The sequence below is a fragment of the Leptonychotes weddellii genome, chromosome 9, assembly GCF_054177405.1.
Source record: "Leptonychotes weddellii isolate Sample4059 chromosome 9, ASM5417740v2, whole genome shotgun sequence".
Classification (NCBI taxonomy): Eukaryota; Metazoa; Chordata; class Mammalia; order Carnivora; family Phocidae; genus Leptonychotes; species Leptonychotes weddellii.
This window is the reverse complement of record NC_138377.1, coordinates 89337031-89351294: the sequence shown is the minus strand read 5'-3', so window position 1 is coordinate 89351294 and position 14264 is coordinate 89337031. Positions and strand designations below refer to the sequence as shown.

Below are 14264 nucleotides of genomic sequence, written 5' to 3'. Positions count from 1 at the left end.
ATACTCCATGTGATTCTAATTCAGGTGGGCTTACGACCACATTTTGACATGAACATAAACTTTGCATTTGTTTCCTAGGGAGAATAATTTTTATGGGTCAGTGTTATTGGTATGTGTTCAGGTCAGCAGCTCCAAAATTGCTTTCAGAAAATACTAGAATTGAGGTTTGAGGATGTCATTGATTTTGTTGTTTTCTAGCATTTTCAGATTTGAGGAAGAAAGTGTTGTTTTTTTTTTTTTTCTAAAGATGTTATTTATTTATTTGAGGGAGAGAGAGAGAGAGAGAGAACATGAGCAGTGGGGAGGGGCAGAGGGAGAGGGAGAGGCACATGCACACTCCCCGCTGAGCAGGGAGCCTGAGTGCAGGCCTCTAGAGATCATGACCTGAGATCATGACCTGAGCTAAAGGCAGATGCTTAACCGACTTAGCCACCCGGTAGCCCCTTGAGGAAGAAAGTTAAGTGTAAAGCAAAAACACATTTATAAGCAATGGTTTTCCTAACATGAAGTTAGAGCCATAGAATATTTAAAGAGAGAGAGAGAACACGTGTGTGAGTGTAGACTTGCAAGACTGTATCTGTTAGTGTTTCGTGGAAGCAGAACTGGCGGTCATTGTTCATGTGCAAATGTAGAAACTGAGACTCAAACAGGCCAGCTGTTTACACATGTAATAGTTGTAATAGTTGCAGTCTCTCGAGCTTCAGCTTCTCTCTATAAACTGGGAAGAAGAACGCCTATCCTTACTGGGTAGTTGTGAAGAATAATAAAGTAATCTGTGTTAGGATGTTTCAGAAACCAAAGAGAATTATATAGATGTTGTAATTAGTATGCATATTGTGTTTTATTTTAGTTAAAGCATTTAGAACCATGCCAGGATTCTCTCGAGGTGAAGTCACTAGTCGATTCCAGATCAATAACTTATATGTCATTCACAGTGTATGTAAAGAACCCTTTTTATGGCATTATGGTGAACTTTGAAAGTATATATAATCAAACGAAAGAAAACTTTACAGTATCTGTAATCCTACCACTCACACGATCACTATTAAAATTTTGGTATAAAGGCCTCTAGTTATTTTCTTGTACATGCACGTGTATTTTACAAAAATTTTGGTTATACTGTATATACTGCTTTGCCACCTCTTTTGTTTTTTTACTTAACAGTATATCATGAACATTTTTTCCATGTCAATTAATACTTTATGCCATCATTTTTAAATGACTATAATATCCTATTATCTGGACAGAAGAACATTTATTTAATCAGACTCCTATTGGACATAGGGGCTTTTTTCCCCTTTATTTTTTGATACTATATATAATGCTGAAATAAGCATCTTTGCAACTGAATCTCATATATAGCAATTGTATTTCTCTGTTGACATTGGTACTCTAAAAATTGGAGCTAAAGTTATAGATGCTGCACTTAAATGGTTAACGTACTGGTAGTATATAAATATAAAAATAAATGTTACTTATTTTTATACCCAGAAAATCTAACTTCGTGCATTTTGATCTAACATGCTTGAGAGTTGAGGGTACTTCCCCTGTCAGTTTGCTCATTGCCTGTGCCTCAAAACATTACAGTTCTGACATTTCTGTTGCTTGGGGACTCTCCTGATTTCCTGTAGGCCAGGCTGTTTGCCATTTGTATGTGACATTGTGGGCTTAGCTCCTCTCTCTCTCACCCAGGAATTACCTATCCAGTTATGGCAGAGACTTCCTTTTATTAAACAAAGTTTATAATCGGTCAGGAGGGAGACCTTTCACTCTCTGAATTCTTAAAATCAGGCTTTCTTCAGTTAAATGGCATTTTAGGAGTATTTCTGATATAAAATTGGAAACTTTCAGATACAAGAAGGCATTGCTTATCTTTGTAAATACACATGTTCCAATTAAATTAGGTACTAAAATATTTTGGTGGCACTTCAAAACTCCCAATTTAGATTTAATTTAGATTAAAACACTTACTCTTTTTAATAAAGTTATAAAATTGATTATTAAAATTGCCTATTGAAGATTAAAAACAGTGGAACATTTATTTTCCTTAAAAAACAATTTAGTCTTCAGTAAGTATGATTGTATTAATCAATTATGCTATTAAAATACAACTGCCATATTAAATCTGACTCATTTGTCATGACAGTTTCTATAATTACAGAAATTATACCTAGCTTCTTATATAGCCATAATCCTGCAATAAATATAAATAATTCTATTAATTCAGTTCACAGTTACTGTCTATTAAATCCCCAGTTAAATGGCAATTTGGGAACCTTCATTTAAAATCCTCCTAAAACTTTATTGTTCCATCTGACTGCCAAAGCCCCTCAAACACACCTCCTACGGTTGATTCCAGAAACCAATTTATGAATAAAATCATTTATTTATTCATTTATTTATTTTAATTTTTTATTTTATTTTATTTATTTGACAGAGACAGCGAGAGAGGGAACACAAGCAGGGGGAGTGGGAGAGGGAGAAGCAGGCTTCCCACAGAGCAGGGAGCCCGATGCGGGACTCGATCCCAGGGTCCTGGGATCATGACCGGAGCTGAAGGCAGACGCTTAACGACTGAGCCACCCAGGCCCCCCTAAAATCATTTTTTTATTTTATTTTTTCTTTATTTTTATTTTTTTTAAAGATTTTATTTATTTATTTGACAGAGAGAGAGACAGCGAGAAAGGGAATACAAGCAGCGGGAGTGGGAGCGGGAGCAGCAGGCTTCCCCACAGAGCAGGGAGCCCGATGCGGGCCTCGATCCCAGGACCCTGGGACCATGACCTGAGCCGAAGGCAGACGCTTAACCGACTGAGCCACCCAGGCACCCTAAAATCGTTTTTTTAAATGCAGATATTCAAAAGGTCCATTTAGGCTTGAGGTTTGCGGCTGTCAGGATAAAAATTGAGTAAACGCATTTGGTGGAGGGTACTGACAAGGACAACCCTTGATGTCCTGGCATTTTGGTTTGGAAAACAGTATATACTGCTTAAAACCCTCCGTGTAAGCCCAAAGGACTAGAGCACATGGGTGATAACAATTCCCAACTTGTATTTCCGTAGGTGTGGATGAGGTCACCATTGTCAACATTTTGACCAACCGCAGCAATGAACAGAGACAGGATATTGCCTTCGCCTACCAGAGAAGGACCAAAAAGGTACAAGCAGTTTCAAGGGTGGAGGGCATTCCTTGTTGAATTTCATTTCCTCAGCCATTGCTTTTTCTTTTTATGAATTCTGGCTCGTCCTGGCAAGAGCCTTCTAGAACTCTTGGGTATCCAAGGTTTTCCTTTTACATCCTTGTTAAAAGTCATCACTCACACACTCATGATCCCTGGAGTGCTTGGAGCTCATCCATAAAGACTGTGCCCTTCTCCAACCAGAGAGGGTGTGGAGGGAGCACTGCTGGGAACAGAAAGTTAGAAGGGACTAGGGAACCTCAGCAACAGCAGGTATCATTTCTAGAATGCTTGCTTTGTGCCAGGCATGTAGTTCTCTGCATGTAGCAACTCATTTCATCTTTATGACTTCTGCTAGCTCTTGATAAGATGTTTCTAATTTAATGTTAGGACACCAGACTTGAGTTAGTATTGATCCTCATAGGCTTTCCTCACTCTTAAAAAAATATACTTGAATTCTTAAGAGCTTTCCTGGAAATGGGCTTAGTTAGTAGTTCATTTGGTCTACTAGGCTATCTTCAACATGCCATGCTCCCACTATTTAAAGAGTCTTTGTGCGCTTTTTCCCTTGCTTGTGCACCAGTGGTTAAGGAACAACCCAGCATTTGTTCATCCTTTATTTTGTTGCAGTGTTAGGAAATTTTATTTTTAAGGATGGGATGCTTTATTTTTAACTTCTTGCTATTAAAAGCTTTTGATTTATTCTTGGACAGTGCAGTAAGCGTGGCTTCCTGCAGCTTCTGTTTGACTTAACGGCTTTCACTCGTAGCCACAGTGGAGGTGAGCTGGAAGGATTCCGGAAAAGACATTTCTTTTCTTGGGGTTGACATGACCACCAGGGTTCTGAAAGTTGCAGGTCAAGCCCTGCTATGGCTCCCACCCCCACCTACTCAAACAGTTGGAAAGGACATAAATAGGGAAGAATCCGGCTTCTATCATCTTACGTGCATTACAATTCTTTTTCCAACTAGACTTAATATAATCCTTTTGTAGTGAGGCATAGAGGGGAGTATTTTATTTCTCCAGTTGCTAAAAGGATCTGGGACCTGGTAGGGCTGAGTTCCAGTTGGAGCAGGAGGCTCACCTCTTTGGATAGTGTGCCTATAGTTGCTCCTTCATTTGTCACTTATAGAGTGGGGTGTTTGAACACACTTGAGTGTGTACACATAAGTGTACACAGAAACACAGAAGGCTGGATCTTGATTTCAAATTAGATAGATGGAGAACAAAGCCCTCACCTACTCTGTTGGTTGGAAGATATTACCAGAACCATGATAGGGTTCATTGACCACACAGGCTTTATGTGTGTTGGGGACAGCTTACTGTCCTACTGATTCTTCTTCTTTTTATTTTATTATTTTTTAAATTTTTTATTTATTTTTTGACAGAGAGACAGCGAGAGAGGGAACACAAGCAGGGGGAGTGGGAGAGGGAGAAGCAGGCTTCCCGCGGAGCAGGGAGCCCGATGCGGGGCTCAATCCCAGGACCCTGGGATCATGATCTGAGCCGAAGGCAGACGCCTAACGACTGAGCCACCCAGGCGCCCCTTATTTTTTTTTTTTTAAAAGAGGGAGAGAGTGGGGGGAGGGGCAAAGGGAGAGGGTGAGGGAAAGAGAGAATCTTAAGCAGGCTCCATACCGAGCACAGAGCCTGAGACGGGGCACAATCTCACGACCCTGAGATCATGACCTGAGCCAAAGTCAAGAGTTGGATGCTTCACCAACTGAGCCACCCACGCGCCCCTGTCCTACTGATTCTTTATGTCTCTCAATCTTGGGCTAAGGAAAATTGTCATCATGTATAGAAAGATACATAATTACTTGAGATCATTTCTGAAGGAGATTTTGGAAGCAGAACATTAGTGTTTTGAATGAGTTGTTTGCATAATCAAGGAGAAAGCCCTGTATTAGAGAGTACGTTGGGGTATGGACTGAAGCTGCCTCTGTCATGAGTCTTGAACAGCATAGGCAAAGCTAATAGAAGTGGAGAGGAGCTGAGGAAGACAATTGGTCTTCTGTTTTTTCAACATTCAAGCAGATGCCAAATTTCTCCATATAAGGAATGGTAGTGTTTTATTTATCAAACATTTCTGGGGTTTCTATTATGTGCACAGCCCTGTCCTAGACCTTATGAGAAGCAAGAAGTTGAATGCCGATAGGAGTTTATAGTAGAAGTGGAAGATGTCAGTAGCTACCCAAATTTGAGGTTTGAACAGAGAATGGGTAGAGGGATGTCAAGGGTAGGTTAACTTTGGAATGACCTAACCTCACATTTCCAAATTGGAAAATTGGTGCTGTAATTGGAAGGTGTTGCTTTTCAAGTCCCTTTCTAAGTGTGGTGTGTTACTAGGACACCGGGAATCAGAAGAGAGTAGGTGGTGGAATGCATGGTCCAGATGATTTCCAAGATCCATCTCAGTTCTCACCACCTAGGAATGATTTGAGAAGATTCTCCCTGAAGCAGACTACACATCACCTCCTGGCACCTGCAAATGCTTCTAGAGGCTAACCATGATAGATGCCATGGGGTGCTGCTGGCAAGCAGGAGAGAAAGAAGGAAGGGAGAGAATGGAGGGAAAAAGTGAAAAGAAAGGAAAATAAAAAAAATAATGGGAGAGTTCAGGCATCACTCAGTGCTCATGTTGTGTGGGACGTTTAATCGCCAGCTTAAGTGGCTGTAAAGAGACACATTGAGTTTGGGGATTTGTCTGCATACATTGGGGCTGACTCAGACCTCTGACTTAACAATCTACGTTGTGACAGTGGAAACCTTAAAAAATAGTGCAGAGCAGGGACTTCATTCTCCCGTCGTCTCTGTCAACTCTGTCCCGAATTGGTGTGGACAAATAGATGTTCTCTCTGTCCTAGATGAAGCGATTTGCATAGGAAAGCTTCGTGATCCAACTTCCACCCATGGTGGGGCTCCTGGTTCCTCCGGAGACTTTTAGGAGCCACCTCTGGCGCAGCTGCACCAACATCTTTTACTCTAACCACCTCCTTCTTAGCAGAGGCCTTGACCTTGGAAAGTGCCTTATCTTCCATGAGTGGTTATCACTTGCAAATGTGCTATAAAGTGCCCTCACACTCCTAGCTTTCTGAGGAGTTGCATACTGCCCTGGTTTCTTTGTAACGACTGGAAGAAGATGTCTCAGTCAGCCTGGATGTCAAGGGATTTTGTCAGAGCAAAGTCTGATCCTATGGTTTCTGACATCGGAGTCTGTTGAAGGGAATGCAGTTGAGACAGTTGGGTCTGAGATCCCAGAGTGGTCAGGAATCACAGTCCGTTTTACAAACACATCCTGCTTGCTTTTGTTTTATTCACCAGTTTTAAAGGGAATATTGGTTACCAACCACGTTTTCCATGTTCTTGCCCGTTTTTCTGAAGGAACTTGCATCAGCACTCAAGTCAGCCTTGTCCGGCCACCTGGAGACTGTGATTTTGGGCCTTTTGAAAACACCTGCTCAGTATGATGCTTCTGAGCTGAAAGCCTCCATGAAGGTAAACATGTGTGAGATGCAATCTCTGTCAAATCCGCCATTAATATTTGTGAATTACAGCTCTCTGGGTATAATTAGGTGATTTTCATTTTTGTTAAATTCTCATTTGGAACCATTTTTTTTTTTTCCTAATGAACTGAAGCTATAAGTCTCAGGATTTGTACCAAAAATATTTCATTACTCTTTTTAAGACTGTAAAGAAATTTCATGATGCTGGGAAGTCAGTTATCCAGCTGCTACTGCTTGGCACCTGGGCAATTGGAATACCATTTGGAAAAACTACTTCCTTGATTACACTTCCTCCTTAAAAAAAGATTTGTTGTGACATTAAGGCAAAAGTAAAACTCATAGCTTTTGTCAAGTGAAGCTTGCAAATTCTGCCCATGTTCTCTTGGGTGTTTCTTCTTCTGACCTTCTCTTGTCACTTCCATTGTTTGATTCAAATTCAGGCAAATCAGGACATTACAGTACATATAAAGGGTGGTTTCAGGTTGTAATTGGTACCTGTGTTTTGTTCAAAGTATTCTAGCACAGATTAACTCTTTCGTTTGTTTTTTTGTTTTTGCAAAGTTATTTGGAATTTTAGGTTACATTAGATAGTAGAAATTCCAGGTTAGAAACTCCCTGAATTCTGTGTGTACCTAAAACATTAAGTATTATATAAATGTGATAGATGCATAAGCATAAATGCATTTTACAGCAAAACATAACCCCTTTTATAGTATGTGCCTGGAACACTTTGACTAATCTGATACTGCCCTCTGCTGATAAAACTGGGTAAAGCCTCCAGAGTGGGGGTGGGGGGAGAGCTATGGTTCTCATTTTTTTATTTGAAGTCCAAGTATGTTTTCTGTGATGCTCCTGTTTCTGAATTACGAAGAGACCAAGCTATAAGCCTGTCACCAGAGCTCATGTCACGGTTCATGGCATCTCTTTCCCCAGAGAGCACCTTGAGAGTGAGGCAGCTTCGCACACCAGGCATTTCCACCATCCAGGACTTGATAGCTCAGGGCTGCCACAAGATTTGTTGGGGAATCTCTTTCTTCCTTCAGCTCTCCAGCCTAGCCCAAGCTGTGCTCAGCTTACTTGAGCGGACTGGCTCTGAGTTTCCTAAGTAGGCTGTATTGCAGAGAAGGTATAATGACGAAGGACAAAATGTCAGCAACATTTAATGATCCTGCTTGATAAAAAGGACACTCCTGAAAACCAAATCTGGGGTTTTTTGGAGCCATGGATGAGTCAGCCTGTCCCTGGCCATCATCACTTCAGATCAGTTTATCTTACTTTCGTCAAAAATGTATTTAGTTGTGATGTGTGCAGTTTTACTAGTATCTATTACTAGGTATTAGTGACTTGAAATGGACCTGCTCAAGCTGTCACTCACCGCTGGAATCTCCGTAACAGGGCCCAATGAAAGGTGCTTTGACTACTAAATCTTTGACCTTGTGCTGGCTCTCCCATTAGCCCTCACAGCCGAGCACACTTCTGAAATCCATAAAGCTCGAAGTGACATTAACTGAGCTATGCTTTTTTTTAAAAAAATCTGTTTTGACTTCTGGCAATACCAGTGGCAGGATTAGCCATATGTTATGGTAGAAGTTGCCCTTGTGATAGGAATTGTGGACAGTCTGTGGGAAGCGTGGGCCACGTTTTGGAAATTTCCAAGGTCACCTCTGAATCCCCAGATAAAAATGCTGTTTGAATCCTCAGATGTTAACACTGGTAGATCAGCAGTGGAAGAAAACATCTTCTAGTGTCACACGTGTTTACACTGTAACTATGTCGGGACATAGCGTTTCTTCCAAGGCATGAGTCATTTTTAGACTATCTTTCTATCATCTCAAGATGGAAAACCTGCCCCTAACATATTTGAAGACACTCAGTAGTCACTCTGTAACATGTGTATAGAATGTTGTGTAGACCTTTTGCTCAGGTGGGAAGAAAGCTTGGCTGTGCTAGAACCTCTACATATCATGATTAAAAACTCTGGAAGAAGAGGCATTGGCTCAGAGATTTAGATTAAGAATAAAATTCAAAATTAACCATTAACCTGAGGTTTAGCCTATATTATACAAACCACTTTTCAGGAGCATAGGAACTCTAATAAGTTTAATTAATAGCTGACACACTTTTGATGTGGATAAGTAAGTTTCTTATTGTGTTAACACCTTATAATTGATTTACATTTTAAACAGTTGTAATTCTACTTAGTTCAAAGTGATATTTCCATATTCAGAAAGACAACTATTAGAGAATCCTGATTATTAAATCTTGACTTTGATCATGAAGCCAGCTTTGAAATACATGTTTCACTGAGTCCTTTCAAGCTATCTGGCACGTTCAAAAGTGTATAAAATTTGAATACACCACCCGTCAAATTCTTATCCCTTAATAAAGTGTTGGTGTCTAGGTTTATTTGGCACTTCATTATTTCCTTTTGCTTCCCTAAAATGCCTGAAGAGTGCATAGTAATCAAGCAAAAATGGAAATACAAGAATGAAATTTTTAACATTAACCCCAATTTTACATTTCAAAGAGGTGAAGCTAAAAATTTTATCTTATCTGTACCTTTCCCTGGCAAAAGACTTATTCCATTCCAGTGATGCTGGCAGCAAATGACAACAAACTGTCTATATTCCTGTATTTTAAATTACTGAGCAGAATTATTTAATAAAGAAAATTTCCCAATCTATTAAAATAATTTAAAAAATAAAGAAAAATAGGAAGAAGAAAAAGTTACTCATTTTGTAAACCCATCACCCAAAGGCAACTATAGTGATATAGTTGAGCTCAGATGTATCACTTATACCATCTTTTATTCTAGTGAAGCATTTTTTTAAAAAGATTTTATTTATTTATTTGACAGAGAGAGAGACAGCGAGAGAGGGAACACAAGCAGGGGGAGTGGGAGAGGGAGAAGCAGGCTTCCCGCCGAGCAGGGAGTCCAATGCGGGGCTCGATCCCAGGACCCTGGGATCATGACCTGAGCCAAAGGCAGACGCTTAACGACTGAGCCACCCAGGTGCCCCTATTCTAGTGAAGCATTTTTTAAAAAAATAGAAAATAACATTATGTTGTGCCGAGGAATACGGGACAGATCCCTCAGTAGGAATCTAGAAAGGAGCATGCTAACTGACCCAATCCAGGTTTGCAATTTACCTGATTGGGATCAGAGAAGTAGGCTAATGGCCAAGAGGACTTTCCCTACTGATGTATCTTGCCTGGTTCACAGGGGCTGGGGACTGACGAGGACTCCCTCATTGAGATCATCTGCTCAAGGACCAACCAAGAGCTTCAGGAAATTAACAGAGTCTACAAAGAAAGTGAGTAGCCTTAGTTCTTTGATGCAGCTTCTCAGCCCAATTTCTGTAACCTCATCATGGCTCCCTGGGCCATGTGTTGGGGACAGGATGCCCAGATTATCTATGGAGAAGTGCTCTCTGGACTGTCCAGGGGTTTGCCATGGTCCAAGTCCCTCTTCTCTATCTTCTTGTGGCCCGTTTTGGTAATTACACTCCACTAGAATTTCTATAAAAGGATAGGCAGAAGGGAAAGGAGAGAAAGCAAAATTTTTCTTTTTTTTAAGGGTCTGATGGGAGGGGTAGAAAGCATTGTACATGGATTTAATGTATTGGCTGCTTTCTGGTCTCTGCTTAAGAAGTTCCCAACTATGGATTGTGGATAATTATTGCAGGAGGCCTGTGGATATGTGTGCACCCAGCACTACAGAAGGCTGTGGGTAGAATCAGTGATGTAGCTTACATGTGTATCAGTTCCTAGGTTTCAATGTAGAAGCTATTTTGAATAATAAAATACAGATTCATTCAAAAGTACTCTTTAATTCTTACTAGCTTTTGCCACTGTGCATTTTCTCATTCAGTGGATAGCAAAGCACAATTGGGGTGTGTGTGTGTGTGTGTGTGTGTGTGTAGCCTTCCAAATTCTTTTCATGTCCAAACTGAGTTTTCATAGTCAAGAAGTTTGAGAAACAGTATTTTTAGCTACAAAAGAGGTCACTGATCAAGGGTGAGCTTGAGGATTCCTGATTTGATCCTGCCCTTTCTATCTCCTGTCACTGATAATAACATTTGGCTCTGATTTTATGAGGCTAAAAACCATAAAATAAATCGTGGACCATCTGCCCTCATGTGGGTGGATACATCCATGCTGCCACAGCTGTTTCTGCTCCTCAGAGGCTTAGTGTGGGGTGGGTGGCTGGCTGGCTGCACAGGCAGGAAGCATAAAACCAGATGTGTTGTTTTCCAAGTGTACAAGACTGATCTGGAGAAGGACATCGTTTCTGACACATCTGGTGACTTCCGCAAGCTGATGGTTGCCCTTGCAAAGGTTGGTTTCCGGTTTATTTCTTTGTCCTTGTTTCCTCCAAAGGCAAGTCCCATACTTCATTTTATACCTGGGAACAAATTAACTCAATCCTCTGTGCCTGCATCAGAAATTCCAGCTGCATTTCTGACAGGGGGTATGCACTGTCACTGCAGAGTTGTCATTTTTGTATAATAGGATTTCTTATCCTGGGAAACCGCATGGTCAAATGGACTTTGGGGCCAGAGGAGGAGCAGGCAGCTCTCAAGTCCTGGCCTGGATTATGTGCCAGCCCTCACCGCATGATGTGGGGAAGGTCACTTTGCCTCTGTCTATGGCCACATAAGGCCCGGTGGGAAGTGACCCTCTTGTTTTTCTTTCCTTCTCTCTGCTCTCACTTCTTATGAGAGGGTTTGCCCAGGTAGTCCTTTGCCCGCAGAGGGGGTCTTTGTTTGTTAATGTTAACACAGAAATGTGGACGAAAGGCATTTCCCTTCTGAAATCTGACCAGTGTGCAGTTTAAGGCCTATGTGCCAGGGGAGGGAAGAGAAATTATTTTCTCCAGGAACCTCAATGACAAATGATTGATTGGTATGCTGCCTCCTGCCCACTCATATCTCTGTTACTGTAACAACTCCATACAGCCCTCCCCGCCAACTCCTCGTCCTGTGTCCCACCAACCACCCATCTTTCTGGAGTCCACATTCACTAATTCACTCCCTTGATCAAAACCCATTTCTGCTACATCAAATCCAAACTCTGACTGCCTATAAAAGTTCCCTAGACCCTGTCCCTCCCTTACTTCTTCCTTCGAGGATTCCTTCCTGCTTACCTTCTGCTCTAGCTGTGTGGCACCTCACTGACCTGTGGCGTGCTCAGCCTGTCCCTGTGCTGTTCTTCCCGTGGGGAATGGCTTTCTCCTCCACGCCTTTACTAGCCTCATTGACTCAGGCCTCAGTGTTCACCTCGGCCCTACCCCGTTGTCCGCAGACTTTGCTGACCGTACTGACAGATCTCTCCCTTCTTCCGCATTTTATGTCTGTGTAAGCCATGGATCACTATGCTGTTTTACCTTTTATTCCATGCTTATTTTTCCATCTGGATAGTAAGCTCTGTGAGGGAAGGAACTAAGTGTCATTAGCGCTTTTTTTTGGAGGTAGTGGGAATTCTAGTAAGTGCTTGTCCCAGGAGGGGGTTGATGATGGTGAGGCACACCCCTCCCACTTCACTGCCTCAATTATTTTACCAGTCTTGGTCTGGTCTAGACTTCAAAGTGAAGAAAAATTTAAGTATATGTGTGTTCTATAAATTAAATAATGGTTTACATGAGTTGGAGAGAAAATAAAATTTTCAACATTAAAACACACAAAGAAACCTGTTTGATGTTCTTACTTTTGTTTTCTTCTGTAGGGTAGAAGAGCAGAGGATGGCTCTGTCATTGATTATGAACTGATTGACCAAGATGCCCGGGTAAGTGCCAAGCTTCTTGCTTGAGTTTCTGTTTTCTAGCAAGTCTCTAGATAGTCTGTACAATGGTTATCGATCCAGTATTAACAATTTACCTCCAAACTTAGTGGCTTAAAACAACAACACTTAACATCTCTCAGTTTCTGTGAGGATGGCTTAGCTGGGTTTTAGCTCAGGACTCCCATGAGGCTGGGCCAAAATATTGACCAGGACTGCATTGTCTGAAAGCCTGACAGCATTAGGCGGATCTACTTTCAAGATCACCCAGCCACGTGACTGTTGGCAGGAGACCTTATATTTCTCCGCCTGGGCCTTTCTAAGGGCCTGCTTGAGCATCCTCGCACCTGCCTTTCCCCAGAGTGAGTGATCCAAGAGAGAAAGCAAGGAGGAAGCCAAATGCTTGTTATCACCTAATCTCAGGAGTCACGGTGTCATTTTTTTTTTAAGATTTTATTATTTATTTGACAGAGAGGGAGGGAGAGAGTGCACCAGCAGGGGGAGTGGCAGAGGGAGAGGGAGAAGCAAACTCTCCGCTTTAGGCTTTGCTTGTGTGAAAGTACCAGATTCTGCAGGGTGATAAGGCTGTGTGCACTGCTATGCATTTAATACAAATAAACACCAGTAAACAACATGGCACAATGGAAGAAGATGGTGGAGGCAAAGCCAGGAATAGGAAGGCTTATTGCCCTTTGTGGTGAGGGAAAAGGGGGAGAGTAGCAGAGACCCTTCTTTTCTGGTTGAACAGCACTTTTGCTGGTTCTAGTCCCATAATCACTAAGAACTGTTTGTTAAGCTAATTCAGATCATTATGAACTGCGTGCCTTTCCCAGACGGTCAACAACTATCTCAAAGCATTTTATGAGAGCTTCAGAACAAAATTAATTTAAATTCATTTTAGTTTTAAAATTTAATATGTTTCGGGGTACCTGGGTGGCTCAGTTGGTTAAGCATACAACTCTTGATTTCAGGTCAGGTCATGATCTCAGGTCGTGAGATCGAGCCGCACGTCAGGCTCTGCACTTCGCATGGAATCTGCTTAAGATTCTCTCTCTCCCTCTCCTTATGCTCCTCCCCCCTTTCCCACTTTCCCTCAGTAAATAAATAAAATCTTTAACAAATAAAATAAAATTCAGTATGTTTCACACAGCATCTTTAGCAGGAGGTAGAGAAGGGTTTTAAATAAAGTAATAGAAGTTAGGTTTTACAACTCCTAGATAGTGGGTGGTCACTGAATGAGTATCTTATCCTTGTGTAAGTCTTCCTCCCTCCCTCCCTGCCATTCTTAGCATTACCTGTAGCCCCTACATTTTCCAGAAACTAAAAGGGAGACTTCCTGAGTCTCTAAGAAATGTGTGTGTGGCACCTGATCTGAGCTGTCTTCAGCAGACAATCATTAGCTTATTTGCTAACAAAAGTACCAAAGGAAGGAGGGCTGTATGCGCTAATGAACATTTACTTGTCCTACTGTATAGGAATAGAAGCTCTTAGTTCTTCCTTTGGCATTCAAGGAAGTAGATGTGTACAGCACACACCTCACGTTCTAGTCTCATGCTGTGTTTGTGCCTAAGGAAGACTGCTCTTATTTAAGACTTTTGACTTGGGGCGCCTGGGTGGCTCAGTCGGTTAAGCGACTGCCTTCGGCTCAGGTCGTGATCCTGGAGTCCCGGGATCGAGTCCCGCATCGGGCTCCCTACTCGGCGGGGAGTCTGCTTCTCCCTCTGACCCTCCCCCCTCTCATGATCTCTCTCTCTGTCTCATTCTGTCTCTCAAATAAATAAATAAAAATCTTTAAAAAAAAA

At 41.6% G+C, this 14264-nt stretch overlaps 1 protein-coding gene across 2 annotated transcripts in view; it reads left to right on the top strand.

Annotated features, from left to right (window-relative positions):
- The window catches only part of ANXA2 (annexin A2), a 44828-nt gene that overhangs the window by 25268 nt on the left and 5296 nt on the right, over nucleotides 1-14264 (top strand). For both annotated transcript variants that reach the window (XM_006732328.3, XM_081831198.1), the window contains exons 4-8: nucleotides 3063-3157; nucleotides 6563-6676; nucleotides 9908-9998; nucleotides 10943-11022; nucleotides 12409-12468. In XM_006732328.3, coding sequence (XP_006732391.1) covers nucleotides 3063-3157; nucleotides 6563-6676; nucleotides 9908-9998; nucleotides 10943-11022; nucleotides 12409-12468 — 440 coding nt within the window. The remainder of the gene's footprint in view (nucleotides 1-3062; nucleotides 3158-6562; nucleotides 6677-9907; nucleotides 9999-10942; nucleotides 11023-12408; nucleotides 12469-14264) is intronic.